This window comes from Spermophilus citellus (assembly GCF_964194105.1).
Source record: "Spermophilus citellus genome assembly, chromosome: 7".
NCBI lineage: Eukaryota > Metazoa > Chordata > Mammalia > Rodentia > Sciuridae > Spermophilus > Spermophilus citellus.
Window position 1 is genome coordinate 165,856,825 of NC_138188.1, and position 20,197 is coordinate 165,877,021.

At 52.7% G+C, this 20,197-nt stretch overlaps 1 protein-coding gene across 2 annotated transcripts in view; it reads left to right on the top strand.

Annotated features, from left to right (window-relative positions):
- Positions 1-9,693, top strand: part of LOC308653458 (pericentrin-like) — a 28,002-nt gene extending 18,309 nt beyond the window's left edge. The window contains exons 3-9 of one of the 2 annotated variants that reach the window (XM_081302029.1): positions 640-708; positions 1,199-1,454; positions 3,235-3,290; positions 4,311-4,485; positions 5,045-5,181; positions 7,446-7,557; positions 9,515-9,693. In XM_081302029.1, the coding sequence (XP_081158155.1) occupies positions 640-708; positions 1,199-1,454; positions 3,235-3,290; positions 4,311-4,485; positions 5,045-5,181; positions 7,446-7,557; positions 9,515-9,684 (975 nt within the window). In that variant the 3' untranslated portion in view covers positions 9,685-9,693. Of the gene's footprint in view, positions 1-639; positions 709-1,198; positions 1,455-3,234; positions 3,291-4,310; positions 4,486-5,044; positions 5,182-7,445; positions 7,558-9,514 lie in introns of those variants that run through there. The other variant, XR_014023046.1, reaches the window with a different exon arrangement.
- Positions 9,694-20,197: the final 10,504 nt, after the last annotated feature.

Consider the following 20,197-nt stretch of genomic DNA (forward strand, 5'->3'; position numbering starts at 1 on the left):
TTGCAGCACCTGTTAATGCTTTCCTTCCTGGGTGAGTGCAGTCAGCTCTCCACACCCATAGAGTCTACTGAGTACAGACTAAAGGAACTTTGGGGAAAGTTGGTATCTGGTCTGAATGCAGACAGACCTCTTGCTCTTACCATTATTCCCTAAAGGGTAGGCTGTAGCCACTGTTTATGCAGTTTCATTGTTAGGTGTCACAGGTCACCTAACATGACTGAAAGTCTCCTGGAGGATGTGTGCAGTTCACATGCAAGTCCTACGCTTTTTTTTAATTTATATTTTTCTTTAGATGTAGATGGACACAATGACTTTATTTTATTTATTGATTGTTATGTGGTGCTGAGGATCAAACCCAGTGCCCCACATGTGCTAGGTGAGCACTCTACTGCCGAGCCCCAGCCCCAGCCCTCCTACGCCCTCTTGTAGGAAGGACTGCAGTATCCATGAAAAGCCCGGGGTCCTGGTTTGCTGGTCTGGGACATCTGTGTGAGTCTGGTTGGGCCTTTTCCACCTTCCAGGTGTCTGGAACATCCTTGGCACTGCTTTTGTGAGGCACCAGTTTATTTTATTTTATTATTTCTTGGTGGCTGCTGGTTCTGTGAATTTTCTGGCATGGTCTTTGCTTTCTTTCCCTAGGAAGAAGAACAAGATTGTGAACTGGCAAGCAGATCCGAGGATGAGGCTGCCCAGCAGCAGCAGCCTCAGGTGACCTGCACGGCCTAGCCAGGGCTCTCGGCCATCACACACTGGGCATATGCTCAGCCATCCACACAAGGGCACTTGGGGTCTCGAGCTGGGAGGGGACTGCAGGTGGGGGAGACTCATCCCAGAGTGCATGGGCAGATGCCACAGCTTGCTGTGTTTCCATGTTTTCTGTGGGGGGGCGGTTCCTTGGGGCAGGTGGAAGGGCATCTAGGGACCTGGGGAGGGCAGTCTGGCCTGTGCCAGGTCATATATGCGGTGCCCTGACTGCTTCTGCTGTAAATTGCTCTTACTTGTGAGGGAAGCCATGGGAGTGGCTGCTGGTGGGAGGCACACTGTGGAGACAGTTGCAGCCACAAGCGTGGAGAGCAGGTGGTTGTCCTCCTGTGCTGCATGCTCTGTTTCCCTTGTCCTGGGTCCATCACGTGTTTCTTGGTGTCACCTTGCTGCCTGGTTCCAAGCCTAGACTCATCGGATGTGCCTCTGTCCCCAGACGGCACCCAGCCTGGAGCTGGAGGCACTACGCCTGAGCCTGAGCAACATGCACACGGTGCAGCTGGAGCTAACGCAGGCCAACCTGCAGAAGGAGAAGGAGACTGCATTGACTGAGTTGCGGGAGATGCTCAACGGCCGGCGTGCACAGGAGCTGGCTCTGCTGCAGAGCAGGCTGCAGTGTGAGCTGGAGCTGGTCCGGGAGCAGCATGCGCAAGAGAAGGAAGCGATGGCACTCCGCTGTGGGCAGGAGACTGGTACTGCATGCTGGCATGGGCAAGAGAGAGGTTCTGCGCATGGGGCCAAGCCAGTATGCCTCCTGGCTGCACTAGACTTCATGGTGTCCTCTTTAAGAAATGGCCTGCTTATTTTCTGGGTCACTTCCCCTGTCCAGAGTGCACATTCCTGTCCCCATTCCTGAAAGGCAGGCCCCCCACCCCCCAAGCCTGGCTCCCGACAGTTCACACTGCTGTGGGCTGAGCAGTGCCTGGGTCAGCACGTCTGTTCACCTGGCCTTGGCCGCCCTTGTTCTGCTGGTCTCTCCCTCAGTGCAATCTCCAGTGGGTGAGTGTTAATTTGGGTGGTGGGATCTGCTGCCTACAGGCTTTTTCAGCCCCACCCAGACGCCCCTGGTCTCAGACCCTGTCCTCCTATGCTGAGCTGACCATGATTCTCCTGGTTGGCTGTGCCACCCACTGGCTAACCTGGGTACTTCTTAAATTTGCTAATTCTTGGTCAAATTGAGCTCTTTTTTTGGCCTAATGAATGTTTTCATGTTTTATTTTTGATAATTTTTATGGTACTTTTTAAAGAGGACCCTGCTTTCATGCATCTTTTTTTTTTATTTCATTTTTTTAAACTTTAAAAAAATTTTTTGTTGTTATTGATAGACCTTTATTTTATTCATTTGTTTATATGTGGTGCTGAAAATAGAACCCAGTGCCTCACACATGCTAGGCAAGCACTCTGCCACCGAGCCGCAACACCAGCCCCCTTAACTTTTTTTTTTTTTAATATCTTCATTTTTATTTATTTATTCATTTTTATGTGGTGCTGGGGATCGAACCCAGGGCCTCATGCATGCAAGGCAAGCGCTCTACCACTGAGCTACAGCCCCAGCCCCCCCTTAACTTTTTTTCAAAATAGCTTTTTAGTTGTGGATGGACACAATATCTTTATTTATTTGTTTTTATGCGGTGCTGAGGATTGAACCCAGTGCCTCACATGTGCGAGGCAGGCACTCTACCACTGAGCTGCAGCCCCAGCTCATGCACGTCTTTTTTAAAGATCTTTTTTGAGACATAATGACACAGTGCACAGTCCACTCGTTGAAGAACACAGTCTGGTGGCTTGGGGTGCGGATGTCCCCACAGCTGCGGTTCACGTGTTCTCACTCCAGAAGGGGGCCGCCGGCCAGTGCTCACGCTCCTGCTTGCCTGCTTGCCTTCCACTGGTGCAGGAACAGCATGTTCAGCTGTGGCTGTGTGGAGAGCCCCTGCCCCAGCCCGCCACTCCCTCCCTCTGAGGGGCAAGTTTTCTTAAGCTCTTGTGATGCTCTTTTGTTTCTTCATGTACTTTCAAGCAAACAAAGGTATATTTAAATTTTTCTCCTTATTTATTTATTTTGGTACCAGGGATTGAACTCAGGGGCACTCAACCACTGAGCCACATCCCTGGCCCTATTTTGTATTTTATTTAGAGACAGGGTCTCACTGAGTTGCTGTGCCTCGCTTTTGCTGAGGCTGGCTTTGAACTCGCGATCTCCTGCCTCAGACTCCCATATTTTTCTCCCTGTTTTGGGAAACATAGCTTGTAAACATAGCTCGTCTCTCAACCCTCTGGGCTGCTCTCTTTTCACCATTCTGGTCTGTATGGGCCCTGTGTATTCTCTGTCCAGGCCTGGGTTTCGGTGGCCCTCCTGGACACAGGGTGTTGTGAGTGTCCACGTGTGGCCCATGGTGCTGGAGCCTTGTCTCCTGGGTGATGGATCTGGAGGTGAGACTCAGAGGTCTGAATGGCTTGTTGTCTGTCTTACAGCGGAGCTGAAAGAGAAGCTGCAGTCAGAAATGGAGAAAAGTGTGCAGATGGTCGAGGTGGGTGACTGCACAGCATGGTTCTGTGACCCTTGATGCTGAGGGACCCAGGGGAACTGGGCAGAGCGAGTAGTTGCCCTGTGTGAAGACAGCTGTGCTGTCGAGTGATGTGTGCTGTTTCACACTGATGTCTGTGGTGCAGAGGTGCTTGTCACCCCTCCACCCTTGTCCTGGGCCACTCTCCCTGTCCTCTTGGACTTGTGTCTGGCGGAGGAAGGGGAACATGGCCCGAGGTGTGGTACATCTGAATGTCAGGAGGCTGTGGAGTTGTGGGGGCCAGCCCCAGCCCCAGCCCCAGTGAGTTGAGGGGTTCCTCCTGAGTCCTGGCTTGCTCAGGCATTGGTCAGGGCTGTCCATTCAGAGTTGGGGTTCATGCCCTGGACTTCCACTCCTCTGACCTGGCAGCAGGGAGTTGTTTCTTAGGACGCTTGGACCAGAACCCAGCTCTTGGAGAGTTTGGCAAGTCACCATCAGATCCTGCATCTTGTAGGGACATAGCTTCACGAGCTTTCAAGAATGGCCACGCAATGCACTTTGTGTTCAGAGACCCATTTTGCTGGGGGCGAGGTGGCCCTGTTCTCTTGTCTCCAGCTGTCTGCCTTGTGCATGCTCCTGCTGTGTCCTTGCAGCAGCTGGTGGGTCACTGGCTGGCCATCAAGACCCATTTCCTGCAGTGACAGTTCAGTATGGGGTCAAGGGTTGCTCACTCTAGGGTTTTTTTTTTGGGGGGAGGAGGGGTACCGGGGATTGAACTCAGGGGCAACCAACCACTGAGCCACATCCCTAGCCCTATTTTGTGTTTTATTTAGAGATAGGGTCTCACTGAGTTGCTTAGCACCTCACAGTTGCTGAGGCTGGCTTTGAACTTGCGATCCTCCTGCCTCAGCGTCCTGAGCCACTGGGATTATAGGCGTGCGCCACTATGCCTGGCTCTACTCTAGGTTTTTGACAGTGTGATTGAACTTTCTTTACCACATATGATCAATTATTTACCATAATCTTCTTTTTCTTTTAAATTAGACCCTAAAACAAGACTGGGAATCTGAAAAAGAGTTATGCTTAGAAAATCTGCGCAAAGAATTATCTGCAAAGCACCAGTCAGAAATGGAGGATTTGCAAAACCAGTTTCAGAAAGAATTGGCAGGACAGAGAGCTGAGTTGGAAAAGATTTTTCAAGCTAAAAATCAGGCTGAAGGTGAGCATAGAACTATTGTGAGCAGGTCTGGAGGGGCTGAGTTTCTGTGTGATATTAGACTCAGGATCTTACAGCTCACCACATGGACCAAACACACTTCTGCCACCTTTGGTTTCCAGTGCCAGGTACTCCTGATGGCAGGTTGGGAGGCCTCCTTGCTGGCCACCTGACCTCTGTCTCAAAGACATGTTTTGTGTGTTTATTTACTATATTGATACCAAAACAGTAGTATCTGGTAGTTGTGTATTCTGCAGTGGTCCTTGTGGGCTGAGTAATGCTGCCTGTAAACCACCATGTCTGTCTGTTCCTCCTTCCTGGGGAGAGCAGAGTGGCTGCTGAGACAGGGTGTGGACTGGGCTTGCGCTGTGGCTCAGCTTTGCCTTCCCGGCCACACCCCTGGCGTGGCACACTGTGCAGGAGAGCATGGGCCCAGGATGGAGCTCGGTGGCATGCAGCGAGCCGAGCTGTTATCATCTCAGTGGTGACCTGCTGCCAGTGCCGCTGAGGAGGGAGAGTGGCATCTCCTTGAAAATGAGGTGGAATTCGTGCTGCCTTCTAGTCTCCCTGAAGAACCTGGAGTCTCAACACCAGGCAGCCATCAAGCAGTTACGCGAGGACCTGCAGGTGGAGCGCTGCCAGTGCCTGGAAGACCTGGAGTCGAGGTTCAGAGAGAGGGAGAGAGAAAAGCAGCTGGAGGTAGGCACGAGCTCACTCATTCTTAATTATTCGTGTTAGGGAATTTAATTTTTTTTTTAGTTGTCGATAGACCTTTATTTATTTATGTGCGGTGCCGGAACCCAGTGCCTCACACATGCCAGGTGAGTGCGCTACCATGGAGCCACAGCCCCAGCCTTTAGAGAAGTTTTAAAAGATTTTGTAACTGGGCCATTGTTCTGTTATTTGCTGAAACTTGAGTACTGACTTTGAGAAGACTTGTTGGGTGGAGGAGCAAGGGCAGAGTCTGAGGTTCATGTCAGCATTAACATTCTTGCCTTGTACTTGGAAAGTGCACATTCTCTAGAAGTATACCTGAAATGTTAATAAAGGTCCCAAATGGTAATTCAGACATGTTGGCGTACACCTGTAATTCTCATGGCTTGGGAGGTTGAGGCAGGAGGATTGAAAGTTCAATACCAGCCTTGGCAATTTAGCAAGACCTTCGGCAACTTATGAAGGCCCTGTTTCAAAATAAAAAATAAAAAGGGCTGGGATGTGGCTCAGTAGTAAAGCACCCCTGGGTTCAATTATAAGTATAAAAAAAATAATAAAATAAATAAAAAGATACCAAACTCCAGGAGTAAGGCCATGTTCCCCAACTGTGATTCTATAAGCCAGAACTTCCTCCAGTAGCTCCCCAAAGCATTCCTGCTTACTTGCTCCAGACCTGCTTCTGGTGCAGTCCTGCATGTCTTGTTTAAGGTATGGCCAGGGTACTCCAGCCTGAGTGCTTTCCTACCAAACCCAAGAGATAAGGGTCAGCCCAAGACATTGAAAAGAGAGTAGAACAGAAGTTGGAATTGGTGGTGTGCAGAGGTGTGCAATCTGAGCAGGGGCAACATGGGTCCCCATGGTCTTCAGGAGCCTGCCTGGGCCCATCTCTGGACCTGAAGACCTGGTGTCTATATCCTTTGTTTCTGGGGTCCTAGTCTTGTCCTGGCTGCTAGGATATCTCACAGTGATGGGGAGAAAGCCCATGAGCACCCCCTGGTCCTAATGCCATGAAGAGGATGGATCAGCCTCAGGGCCAGTGCCTCTCTCACTACAGGACATAGCTCAGGGGCCACATTCCTCTGTGGTTGCCCAGCTCCCTGTGGGGCTGCAGCCCACGAGACAGATGGTGAGGCTCATCCTTCCACCAGGCCCTCCTGGCCTGGCCGTTGGCTCTGGACTGGAGCCTGCCTTCCCTTTTCCCAGAAGATCCATCTGCTGGGAACAGGCCCAGGCCTGGGGTAACTGTAGAGGAAACACGGCACTGCAGGGAGAGGGGCGGGAAGTCCGGAAGTCAGGCAGCCTTGCAGCAGTGTGCATGCGTGTCCTCCTTGGCGAGCGGACAGGCCTTGTGTTGCTCGGAAGGCCTCTTGGGTCTCTGCTGGGACAGCCTGCCTGCTCTGTCTTGTAGCCGGACCACACAGAATGGTGCTGACATCCCACCAGGGTGCACTTGCTTTGGGCCTGGCAGTGTCACAGTGTGTCAGGATGCTCTTCGCCATCCCTGAGACCAGAGGGTCAGTCCATGGCAGGGCCTAGCCCTTCATGCTGTGCTTTATAGGCACTTGACAAGGCGAGGAGCAGCGTTTAGTGTCCGAGTGTGAGGTGACCTGCTTCTGTAATGTGAACGTGAAGAACACACACTCCTCATTTGAAGGGACGGTCCTGTGGGTAATGCTGCTTCCCTGGCCCTGCCTCACAACAGCGGTATCGCAAGCCCTTCCTGCGGGTCCCACCAGGGTCATGGGTGAGCCCCGTCCTGTGCCCAGAGGGTGCAGACAGCTTCACAGATGATGGCTGTGTCTGGCTGCTGCAGGAATGGTGCCGTTATGGCTCTAGGCCAGCAGGCAGGTGACTACACTGTCCCCAGCATGTACATGCTGAAGTTATGCTGTGAACACTCACACCCAGAATTGGATTCTATCTTTCTTATTTCAAGTTGGGGTCTTGTTATGCTGCCCCGGCTGGCCCTGGGCTCCTGGGCTTACATGACTCTTCTCTCTGACCCTCCTGAGGAGCTGGGATGGCAGATGGCACCATCATAGCTGGCTGTTACTTTTAAGTGACTCTGACTCTGGCCTGGGCCTTGTTTGGACGAGGCTGCTCTGGCTGCTCCGTTCTGGCTGCTAGGTTTGGGGTGTAAGTTTCCAGTCCACGTGCTTGGCTCCTGCCCACCAGGTGCATGTGACACAGACCACACATAGTGCCCCTGGGTCTCCTGCGTTCCTCACAGTGATGCTCTCCTTTTCCAGTTGGAGAATCTTCAAGCATCCTATGAAGCCCTGAAGGCCCAGTCACAAGAAGAAGTCAGGCGCCTGTGGTCCCAGCTCGACTCTGTGAGAACCAACAGAGAGGAGCTGAATGGTGAGCAGGTTTTCTTTTTTTTTTTTTTTTTTTTAATATTTACTTTTTAGTTGTGGTTGGACACAATATCTATGTTTTATTTATTTATTTTTATGTGGTGCTGGGGATCGAACCCAGGGCCTCGCATGTGCTAAGTGAGTGCTCTACCGCTGAGCCACAACCCCAGCCCTGGTGAGCAGTTTTGTGGAGGAAATTCAGACCCTCCAAAGTCGAAGCTGTGTGTGCTTTTCATTTTTTGCAGTGCTGGGAAAGGAAACCAGGGCCTTATGCTAGGTAAGTGCTCAACCACTGAGCCACGCGATGAGCCCTCAAGGCATGTTTTTCATTGTGAGAGTTTCATTTTTCATGAACTAGAATTTAGTAGTTGTAGCTAGCACAAAAAGTAATTTTTAAAATGTGCCTGTCCTATACAGTGTTCAGGGGTTTGTGGAAGTCAGGCACAGGGATCGGCTTTCGTTGGGAATGAAGAGCCTCGTGCTGCGAGCCTCGTGCTGCGTTGGACTGTCCCAGGGTGGAGACCAAGAGTTGGGAGAGCCATGATTTTGTCCTTAGGCAAGTTAGCTGGTAGCAGCTGTGTGATTGTATGGCCCTAACGGTGCAGACTGGCATCATTGTGGGCTGTCTCTCCAGTGTGAGGCGAAGTGCCTGTGGTGCTCAGCCTTCTCCTGGACGCTGCTGTTGGTGCCTATGGCTGTAAACAGTGCCTTGCTGCTTACCTCACCGTGGTCCTGTGTGCCGCCTCTAGTGGCTCAAGCTCCAGTGTTGAAGGATTCAGGGCCCACCGGCAGTGGCGAGTTTTGTCTGGGACAGCTTGGTCCTAGTCTTCCCTGATAGCCAAGTCCCTCCATTCACATCAGATTGGTTTCTGCTCAGCTGTCTGAACGTGGCTGCTCCAGAGCAGGCAGAGCCACTTGTGCCCATAGGCAGGGACAGTCAGGCCCAGCTCAGGCCACCAGCATCCCAGGCCACAAGAGATGTCCTCTTCTTGGAGTTCATCTGCCAACTGCCCTTAGGGCAGGTGGATCATGAGGAAGGACCAGGGCTGTGCTGTTGGGTAGCCGCCCTTTGCTATGCACTGGGAAGGGAGGCCTGGGCTTCGTCTCCCAGCCTCAAGTTCTGTCTGTGGCCACATGTGGTGGGCAGTGTGTCAGTTGTCCTTCCTTGGGTCTGTTTGTCACTGGAGGCTGGAGGAGAGAGAAGCTGATGGGACCAGAGGCGCAGCTGCTTCTGCACATGCTCTGGCTCCTTCTTGCTCAGCTGCAGATCTTCCTTTATACTGAGGCCCCCAGGAGGGAGCCCTGGGTGGTGACTGAGTCCACACTGGGGCAGCCTGCAGTGCCCAGGACTGTAGTTCTTGTGTGGTCATGTGTTGGTGCCTGGCACATTACCAGAAGGAGTGGTTGAGAGGTGACCGAGCCATTAAGATGATGATAATTAAGTTAGGCTGTGTATAATTGCTGTGACTGGATGATGCTGGATTGAAACAGGCTGTCTATTCAGTTGTCTATGGACCCCTGCTGTCCGGCAATAGGATGGCTCCTGCTGCCTCAGCAGAGTTCCCTCCCTTGAGTTCAGGTTGACCGGGGATTCCTGGAGAGTTCGCATTGGTTGGTGAGGGAGCTCCGGTTGGTGTGTGGTGCTCCTGGAAGGGCCGAGTGGGTGGCGTTCCTGGGAGTTCGGGCAATAAAGGAATTCCTGTTTGAACCTACAAGTGCCTCTTGGCGGCTCGGTTATTTTGTGCCCAGCCAGACTGCGGCAGTGATAGTGTGCCCTAATCAGTCAGGAGCTCTGCGAGGTCTGAAGGGCACGTCTGGCTCTCTGGCCAGGGGCGCCCACAAGTGAAACCCAGCTGTCTTTGGCTACACACCTCCCGAAACCCACTTCTAGGCTTCTTGGGGTTATGCAGGATCCAGGTTCTCATGGATGTAGGATTGACACTTGTTCCTTTCCTTGGTAGCTGTTGGCTGGGCCCATTCTCTTGCCACAGTGGGTCTCTTTGGCTCCTGGACCACCAGCAAGAGAAAGTGCTGCCTTTCAGGAGCTCTGCTGAGCAGCCCTGCGAGGGCCCTCTTCCACTCCCAGGTCCGGGACTGGGCCCCTCTCAGAGTCTGCTCTGTTGCCCCCTGACTGTGTGCCTCTTCCTGTGGAAGGGCCTCTGGAGCCACTGCTAACACGAGCGTCCTGCCTGGAGGAGCTGGAGCACCTGCGGCAAGGCTTTGCTCAGCAGCAGCAGCGAGACAGGAGCCAGCATGAGTCTGAGCTGGAGCAGCTACGGGTCTATTTTGAGAAGAAGTTGAGGGATGCTGAGAAGACTTACCAGGAGGACCTGACCCTGTTCCAGCAGCGGCTGCAGGAGGCCAAGGAGGAGCCCCCTTTGGGGTCTGGTGAAGTCAGGTACAGAGGAAGCAGTCGTCATTGGGAATGGTTCTGACGTGGGACCTTGGGCTGGTTCACATCCCATGTTTGCCATCTATGCCAGTAGAGACTGGTGGACTTGTTTTAGAAGTGTGCTCTGTGGTCTAGACTGGAAGTGAGATGCACCCCGTGGGTCCCTGGCTGGTGGCTCCTGCTGTGGTCCCAGGATGCTGACTGAGCCAAAGGCAGACCTGATCATCCCATCCTTGACCAAGGCCTCTGCTTTTGCACCTGGCCCAGGGAGAGTGGGTGGGTGCAGCTGAATGGTCACGTGTGAAGCTTTTAAACATATTTTTTTTCTTAGTTCATCCTGTACATTTTTAGAAGAGATGTCTTACGGAAAAAGAAAAGAACACTCTGATCAACTTGACCTTCGTCTTGAGCGGCAGAAGGTGATGGGCTTTGTTTTGATTGCTGAGCAAGGGTTGTGGTCACTGATCTGTAATTTAGAAGTAACTGTGCTGGGTGTGGTGGTGCACACCTGTAATCCCATGGCTCCGGAGGCTGAGGCAAGAGGATCATGAGTTGGAGACCAGCCTCAGCAAAAGCAAGGTGCTAAGCAACTCAGTGAGACCCTGTCTCTAGGTAAAATACAAAATAGGGCTGGGGATGTGGCTCAGTGGTCAAGTACCTCTGAATTGCTGTCTGCCATGGTGCAGTGATCCAACCAGGGAGGGCTGCTCTTCTGAGGAGCACCTCTGTTGCCCACGGGTCCAAGCTGAGGGTCCCCCCTCCGCACTCTGGCAGCTCCATCCTGGCTGAGAGGCTGCCCCCGGCCCCCTCCCCTCAGTCACCTGGCTGACGTGCATTGATAGTCCAGGGGCTGTGCAGCTGTGTATGGCTTTGAGTTTTGTCCAGAGCATCTTTCTGTCAACCTGTACGTTTCTTCTTCCTCCAGTTACCTCCATGCTGTAGTTTTCTGTCATTCTTTTGCTATTTCTTGCTTGTGACACTTGTTAACACTTGTGGCTAGTCTAGTAGAAGGGCCAGGAAGGGACCAGTTGTGAGACACCTCGACAGATTGATGGCTGTTGATGGCTGCACCAGGTTTTCCTGGGTGTGCAGTCTCCTGTGCTGGCCCTATCCAGCCGCCCCTCTCTCCACCCTCCTCCCCCAGGACCCTTCCCAGTCCCTGGTTTCTGTCATTTTTAACCTCTGTGGAAAGCACTCTCCAACAACTTTGGGGATGGATGCTGGAGCATGTGGGTTCTATGGAGACAGTGCGGTGTCTGCAGCACCCGCGGCTTGTGTGACCAGGTCATCTGATGTCATCTTTTGGGTGCCCGCAACCCTGGGACCCTCTGTGCTAGGCAGTGCAGCCCTCAGCACTAGTGCTCTGCCTCTGAGTCCTGGGTTGTTGGGTCAACTGGCTTGGGGCTGCCATGACAGAGCACACCACCTGCCGCGTGAGCAATAGAGACTCATTCTGTTACAGCCACAGGTCTCATGGCCTGGCCCTTTGAGGCCCTTCTCCCTGGCTTATAGGTGGTATCTTCTCACTGAGTCCTCACATGGTGGTCCCTCTTGTGGTCTGTGTCCTGGTCTCCTCTCATGAGGACGCCTGTCTGTTGGATTAGGGAATGCCCTAGTGACCTCACTTAATCTTGACATTTGCCTGTGAAGGTCCTGGGATCAGGACCTCAGCGAACGAATCTGGTAGGGGACCCGCGCAGTCGTCTCCAGCCCTCAGGCTGTCACCCACGTGGCTGTGAACGACGGCCTTTCCTGAGTGTCCTCCTCCCGTCAGTGTGCAGGTGGTCAAGCAGGGCAGGCCACACCAGCTGCAGGGAAGCTCCACGCAGCCTCCCTGGTTTTCTGGTGCCCTAGCATAGCTGCACGTCAGCTCAGCACGCTCTGTCTCCTGGGCGCTATTCTCTGCAGCTCCTGGGGGCCTTCCTTCCAATTTGTCCTACACCCCTGGCTGCCTGGGAACCAGGCTTGTGCTGCGCCTCCTGCCTCAGGTTGCTGTTGTGTCCCCTTCGTGGGTATGTGAGGTGGCTGTGCCACAGTCTGCTCGGCCACATTTGAGCTGGTGTCACAGTCCTGCTGTGACCTCTTTCTTGGCCGCCCATGGCTCTCAGGCTGGCACCTATGATCTGTAGCCTTTGTCTCCATCTGTCGGCACCTGCTTTGCACACTGGGGACCTGGGAGTGGGGGGCGGCTTTTGAAGCTCAGGATCTTGCTCTGCCTGCTATGTGTGCGAGGGCTGCTGAATACCTAAGTCCCTGGTTCTGTCGCTGCCATAGTCCCTGCAGGGCTCGTGCTCCTCCAGAACCGGTCCTGTGTGCTCAGGCTGCTCTGGGTGGGAGGTTCTGTCTGTCGTTGACCCTGGTCATTCAGGAACGTTTCTTATCTCCATCATCATTTTCAGTCTCTGGCTTTGCTCTCTGTGTTTCTCTGTCCTCTTGTTCCAGCATTGAGGATAGGAGGCTTCTGCTCACCTCTTGAAGACCACCCTGGGTGTCCAGGGCGTTCTGTGTTCTGTGCCATCTGTTATGTTTCTGCCCAGGTCTCTGTGCTGTCAGAGGTGGGTGTTCTGTGCAGGTTGGTGACCTATAGCCGGCTCCCTTCCTGCTCTGTGTGTGACTTGGAACTTCCTCCTTGTGGAGGACACAGAACATGTCCTCGTCCAGTGTCTGAGGAAGTCTGGCATTGGGCTCTGGAGAGCTCTGTAGAGATGGTGAGGACACCATGGAGGTGGGTCAGGTGTCCCATGTGGCTCGTGGTGTGGGCGACACAACAAAGGGAAACAGAGCCTTCACCAGAGTAGGGTTCTTTGAGGAGGAGTGGGGATTGGCAGCAGGGAGCTGCCCGAGTCCCGAGAGGTGGATGCCCAAGAAGTGGTCGAGGGAGAGCCTGCAAAGGACAGAGGGAGTGGTGGGAGAAGGTGAGCCGAGCCTCTGGAGGGAGGTGCCAGGGAAGGGACACAGTGGCAGTTGGCCTGCAGCTGGCTCTCAGACCTTGGTCAGGCTCCCGCGTTGGCGCTCTGGGTCCCTGGGTGGGTGCTGAGTGCCAGGCGTGGTGTGGTGAGGTCTCACTGCTGTTGCAGCAGGGCATAGTAGTCAGGACATAGGAGAGTCCCCGGTGCGAGATCTGAGGTTCAGGAGAGCTGGGTGCCTGTGCAGGCCCCTCCCTCCTGGACACTCCTTGGGCACTCCTTGGGCACTATGGAAGGAGAACCACAACCGTGCTCTTCGTGACCTCAATTCTTTTGGGTGGAGGGGACGTTTTAGGAGTGCCCTGCCTGAGTCCACTCCTGGCTCTTGGGTGACAGTGGATCATGTCAGGTCCTAGGCCTCTACTGCACTTATTTTCCCCGGAGTGTCTAAGCAAGGCTTCTTGGGGAGAGGAGGTGTTTGCAGTGACATTAACTCTTGGTCTCCTGTCCTGGTTGTTGCGTCCTGATTAGAACTTGTTTTACAGAATCCTGGTCACCAGTGGGCTTTGGTCTCCTGCTTTCCCAGGGACTCAGGGTCATGTCACAGCTGTGAGTGTTATGGCCATGCTGTGTCTGCCAGGCTACCTCTGGTCAACATTGTTTGTGCAGGGTCTTGTTCCAGATGTTCTGACAGGCCTTTGCCCTCCCTTGTCTCATCTGACCTTGTGGAGCCAATGGCAGGACTGCTATGGACTGGTCCACTGCACTAAGCCTTCTTCAAGCCCCAACCCCCTGGTGTCCGCCTGCTGCCCGATGCTCAGGGGAAGGAGTCTTCTGATTCCACAGCACACACCTGGTGGTGCATGTTGTCCTCAGCCTGCAGCTGCTGCAGCTGCAGCTTCTCCAGGCTGTGCTGGACAGTGATGAAGGGGGAGGGGCAGCTGGGCACACCTGTGTCTTGGTGAGGTGCACGGGGTTGCCTGTGTGGTCACTCATTCTGGCAGGGCATTCACCATTTCTTTGAACACAGAAGCCAGTGCCTTCAGTGGTACCAACAGCAAGTAAGGTGCCCAGGCTCAGCATGTCTGTCCTGCGTGGTTTACAGATGGGGCCAGCGTGGGATTCCTCCCTCCACGTCCAGCATGAGGACCAGCTGGACAGATGCCTCCTGGGACCTGAGGTGTTGGAGCTAGAGCCACTCCAAGCTGTGCCTTCAGACCAGCACAGCCAAGGTGCGCCTGTCTCCTTGTCCTTGCCCTGCTGCAAGCTGGGCCTGCAGGGGTGTCCTGTCGATGTACACCATTCAGGATGGATTTCACGGCCACGTCTGCTGAAGCTGGACCATGAGCCTTGCACCTGGAAGTGCACCCCAAGCCAGTCCTGAGGCACAGGTTAAATCTGGCAGGCTGGCCTGGGTGGGAGCCTGTGCTCCTGGCCCAGCCCGTTCTAGGTGGCTCTTTCCAGGCAGGAGCAGGTCTGCCTGTGGCAGTACCCTGGGGTCACAGGTTGCTGGGTTGTAGGAGGGGAACTTTCCTGGGATCCTGCTGTGCTCCTGTCAGACTGGTAGACCAAGCCCGCAGTGTGTCCAGGCAGAGCAAGGGGTGGGTTGTGGGGTTATTGGGAGGTGGCAGGATGGGGAACCCTCTCATCTCAGAGGCGTGGTGATGGACCTGGACAGTGGCCACCGACAGGGATCCCAGGAAGGTAGGCAGCCGAGGGCAGCTGGTGAGAGACATGATAGTGGTGCCACTCTAGCCCCACCCTGCCCTGGGCACTGCAGTCTTCCTAGTAGAGGGGAAGAGGCCAGGGCCGAGGGGCCCCGTGAAGGAGCAGAAGGGTCAGGCTCCACGCTGGGTGCTGTGGCAAGAGCCCATATATATATTTTTTTAATTTGTTTTAATTAGTTATACATGATAGTACAATGATTTTGATATATCATACATTTGAATCAGATGGGATATAATTTCTCACTTTTCTGAGTACAGCATACTTGGGGCTGGAGGGGGAAAGTCTTGAGGAGCAAAGCCCCAGACACAGCCTCAGACACACCCTCTGCCCTCCTCTTGTCCTTCCTGCATCAGGGTGCCTCCGCAGCTGCCAGGGTGTCTGCTCACAGGCTTTGGTGGTGTTCCGTGTTTGCCCTGTGACATGTCTTGTTCTCACTCTGTACCTTTGTTTCCCTCTTCTGTAGAGGGTGACCTGGGTCTGGCAGTGAGGAGGCAGTGTGCCCAGCGCTCACAGTCCCAGGCCTCTGGCCTCATGCCCCCAATCCCTGTCCTGTGTTGAGCCGTGGCAGGTTTTACATCCTTCCTGATCTGCAGGAGTATCTTGGGCAGGCAGGGTATGCCTGCAATAGGGTACAGCTGTGCCCCCAGGGTGGGCATGGAGAAAACCACGCCCCATCCTGAGTTAGCACCAGGACCTTTGCCTGGTCTGTGCACAGCCGGTGTCAGCGAAGTGCACTTTTGCTGGCACTGCCTCTGGGTGGGCCATGGTGCGTGACTGCTTCCTTCCCTCCTTGTTCCACAGAGACCGAACAGGTACATCACCAGGGTGTGCAGGATGTGACCTTGAAGGAGGACGTGCAGGTTGCCGCCAGAGTTCTGGCTTTGGAAGCTGAGCACAAGGTCAGACTGTCTCTTCTACAGACTGAACTCAAGGAACAAATCGAACTCCTAAAAATAGAAAACAGAAACTTACAGGAGAAGTTGCAGCACGAGACCCGTCTGAAAGAGGATCTGGAGAGTGTGAGTAGTGGCCAACACAGGCTCATGGCCCATATGGGCACAGGAGGTCCTGGGGCTCACAGTGTGGTGTCTGTGCATTGACCACAAAATCTTGAGATTGGCCCTTGCAGTGAAGTGCCAGCCGTGGTTTCTAAGATGGGGCTCATTATGGTAAGAGAGCACCCCAGCCTGTGTCGACACAGGTCTTGACTCCTTCAGAGACTGGTCGGTGTCCTCGGGCTCCTGGGAGAGGGACCTGCCACTTCTGTCATCTTAAGTCTTGTTCCTCATCTCTAGGCTCTTCCTGGTGATGGTTGCAACGGTGCAGAGCCCCTTCCTAGCCACAGTTGAGTGTGGACAGCAACTGAGGGGCATTGTTACCCAACCAGCGTAGGCCCAGGCCTTGCAGCCGTGCTTAAATGCAGATGAAAGTGAATGTGCAGAAACCCCTCCATCTCTGCATGTGTGTATTGACTAAACTCTTCTCAGTTCATGCTCGTGACTGGATGTGACCACTTGTCTGCTGTGCCCTCTGCTTCACCCCTTTGTTCGTCCCTGCAAGCATCTCTGTGGGTTTTCATCTTCATCAGAAGAGCTTGGAGGAAGCTGTTTCTGATGTGAGTTTTCCTGGGCTGCTGTTTACATCGAGGCCCTGTAAGGATGTGGAGCAGGGTAGGGCTAAGGGCGACCTGTGGAAAGCCCTGTGGGCGTAGAAGCTGTTGACCGGGGACAGGCCTTCCTGAGCGCTTTTCCCAGGCCACTGCTGTCTCTGATCACCAGTCACCAGAAAAGGGAGGTGGGACTATCTGTCTCTCTTCCTCATCTGTTGGTTCTCTGTGTTGCGTATGCTTGTGCTGTGGAGTCTTCCTGGGAAAGCAGCCCTTTGGTCGTCACGGCACTTGTCTTGGAACCGTGTCTGTAGATGCAGACTTGCTGACCTTGTGCGTTTCCAGTCCATCGTTTTGCCTTCTCTCCCAAGGCCCTGGGCCTCCTGCAGACCTGTGCCGGCAGTGAGGGTCTGTGAGGCTGGAGCGGTGGTTGGCGTGGTGGGCTAGCCCCTTTATTGCCTTCTACATGTGTTCTTTTTGTTTTTTGTTCCTTGCTCCTTTTTTCTCACTTTTGGAATTATTTGAGTATTTGCTGGATAGATGTTAACGTATCTGTTGGCGTTTGAGTTACAGTTCTCTGCATTGTTTTCCATGTTTGCTTAAGACATGAGTTCACAGTAGAATCCATAGGATACCATTTCACAGAAGCTGTAAGATTTCGTCATTGTGTAGATGTATCTTTCACCTCCTCTTTGTAGTACATTTTAGCAGTTCTGCATCCCCCTATGTTGTAAAATCCACCATACAACATGTAGGATTTACTCTGAAAAGTCATGTATTTGAGAGAAATACATCTCCATCTTGGACTTTTATACCATTTCTGGAGTCCTTCATTTCCTCCCAAGGATCTGAGTTTATCTTCAGTTGTAGAATTTCCTTTAGCATTTCTTGCTATGCTTGCTGCAAAAGATTTCTTTTATTTAAAAAGGTCTGTATTTCACATTCATTCTGTAAGTTGTAGATGGACACGATGCCTTTACTTTATTTACTTCTAATGTGGTGCTGAGGATTGAACCCAGTGCCTCACACGTGCCAGGCAAGTGCTCTACTACTGAGCCACAACCCTAGCCCTCGCCTTCATTCTTGAAGAATATTTTTTGCTACATAAAAATGTCTGGGATGACAGATTTTTTTGGTCAGATGTTGTTAGACTCTTTTCTGCTGGTTTCATTGTCTGTGTCCTCTTGGGCTGGTCTCCATTGGTTGTGTTTTCTTTGCACCCTGGGTCATATGTTCCTGTGTGTTTGTGTATCAGCTAATGTGAGCTGTATCCTGGACATTGTGCATATTGTGTGAAGACTCTGGGTTCTGCCAGGATCTGTGGAAGTCTTGTTTGCTTCAGCAGGCAAGCGCAGCCAAATGGGCTCACTGTGTCCGTCTCCTCTGTGTTGGACCAAGCATGGTGTGCTCAGTTCTTTTGGCTTTAGCTGGCCTGTTTTGGAGTCAGCCTGTGCCCATGTCCATCAGGGCTCAGCCTGAGATTTGGACAGTGCCTGGCTCTTCCTAAGAGCTTCCCCTCACTCTTCTGTTTTGGCACACACAGGTAAGGTGATGGGAGTTCCTGGGCAGGGTATCTTGGCTCCTGCTGCCAGCCTGAAGCCTTGGAAGGAAGACAGCCTGGTGCCCTTCCTTCTGCTTGTGGGCCCCCTGCTTCCTCAGCTCTCTCCAGGCCTTGAGTGGTCACCAGCACTTGCTCAGTTTACAGTTGCTGTCCCTGGGAGGTTGATCTGATCGGAGCTGCTCAGCCAGGCCAGGACCAGGCCTAGACTTTATTTTTTTATTTTTATTTTTATTTTTTAGAGAGAGAGAGAGAGAGAGAGAGAGAATTTTTAAATATTTATTTATTTATTTTTTTAGTTCTCGGCGGACACAACATCTTTGTTGGTATGTGGTGCTAAGGATCGAACCCGGGCCGCACGCATGCCAGGCGAGCGCGCTACCGCTTGAGCCACATCCCCAGCCCCTAGAGTTTATTTTTTATTATTGTTTTAGACTTTATTTTTAAGTGAGAAGTTGAGGTCAGCCTTTTATACCTTATTTTGGTTTGGGTTTGTTTCTTGTTGATGACATTTAGTGCTTTATTGACCTACTTTCTTCCTTTTCAAATCTGGAAAGTGTGCCTGTGCTCAGTTTTCTCGTTTATCTGCCTGCGTACAAAATCACTTCAGGGTTACCCGTTTAACTCACTGACGTTCAGGAATGTGGACCTCATGACTGTCTGCTCATCTCTTTGTGACCTCCCATCTTCCTGCTGTGGGAGTCTCTCTTGGGTCATGGTGGAGGAGCCTCCAGCCCTGGCTCTGCTACAGTCATGTGTCCCTGGGTTAGCTTTTATTGAAGCCAGGGGACAGTGTTGAGTGAGCCCGTCTTAGGCCCCTGCCACAGGCATTGCTGTGCTCAGCATAACACCTGTGCTGGAAAAGTTCCCTCTCTTCAGAGATGGGTTTCAGTCATTGCTTCTGAAAAGTCTTTCCCTTTATTTTTTTTCCTCTTAAATAAGATTATGCTTCTCTAGGTAAAACGTAGTTTGTTAGAAGATCACCAGGAAGAACTAAATAAAGCTGAGCAGAAGGTTCAGCTACTGAAACAAGAGTTCAGAAACAAAGAAGTGGAGTGGGAGCTTTTACGCGAGGACCTGAGGAGAGAAGCTGAGGAGAACTTAGCCTCAGTGTGCCGTGAGCTAAAAGAAAAGGCCGAGTCTGAGAAGCAGTCTGCTGTGAGCAGGTTTGAGCGTCGGGAAGCTGGGATGAGGCACCTGCAGGACCAGCAGGCCGCACAGATCCTGGCCCTGGAGAAGTCCCTGGCGGAGCAGCAGGGCCGCCTGCGGCAGCTGGAACAGGCTCTTGCTGGGGACGAGGCTCTGCCCTGCCGTGGGTGTGGCCAGGACCCCCCTGTAGCTTCGGACGGGCAGCGTGGCACACTCCTCCAGGGAAAGGAAGAGTGTGCCCTTCAACTGATGCAGGCTCGGAACAGGTGGGTAACTCGGGCTGTTGGGTGGTATGCAGCTGTCTCCAAGGTACCAGGCAGGCTGAGGGAGGCCCTGGGAGGATGGAAGCCCAGTGGGTGCTCAGCCAGGTGGGAGGATGGGAGCCGGAGCCGGTGTGATGCCCAAGTCTCACTCTTAAAGCAGCAGGGCACCTTTGTGCCCCATAACAGGTGTGTGGTGACGGGTTGGTGTCCTCCCATGGAGGCTGCACTCCTTTTGTGACATTAGTGCACATATGCCTTTCGTGCCTCTCTGTGTGTTTTGACATTTCAGCAGCAGCCAGGTGTGGTGGTGCATGCCTGTAATGGAAGGCGGAGGCAGGAGGATGTCAAGTACGAGGGCAAGACCCTGTCTTAAAACAATATGTCAAGGACTGGGGTGCAGCTTAGTGGTGGAGTGCCCCTGGGTGCAACACCCAATCCTGGAAAAAAACAGCAGACACAAAACAGCAGTAAACCTGCCCCACCCATAAGGCAGGCAGGTTACTCACATGACTGACTGGGTTTTACGTGTATAGTTTTGTTTTGTTTTGTTTTGTTTTTTGATATTTATTTTTTAGTTGGACACGATATCTTTATTTATTTATTTTTATGTGGTGCTGAGGATTGAGCCCACGGCCTTGCATGTGCTAGGCGAGCATTTACTGCCGAGCCCCAGCCCTAGCCCTAGGTTTTTTTTTTTTTATTTTTTAGTTATATATGAACACAATATATTTATTTTGTATATTTATTTTTATGTGGTACTGAGGATCGAACCCAGTGCCTCACATGCAAGAAGCAAGCTCTTTTCCACTGAGCCACAACCCCAGTCCTTACGTGTGCGGTTTTAAATACTTTTTCTAAAACCTTCACTTGCCTAAAGTTTTAGGTAGGTTCAGAGCCTGCCTAGGTCCTTTCCTTTTGTGCACCTCCGTCCTTGCTCTGGTGGCCCCAGTGTCCTTGGTAAGGGGCCGTTGGGCCTGGTGCTGGCTCTGCCCAGCATGTCCCTCCTTCCTCGTCAGCTTTCTCATGCCACAGGTGTGCGAGA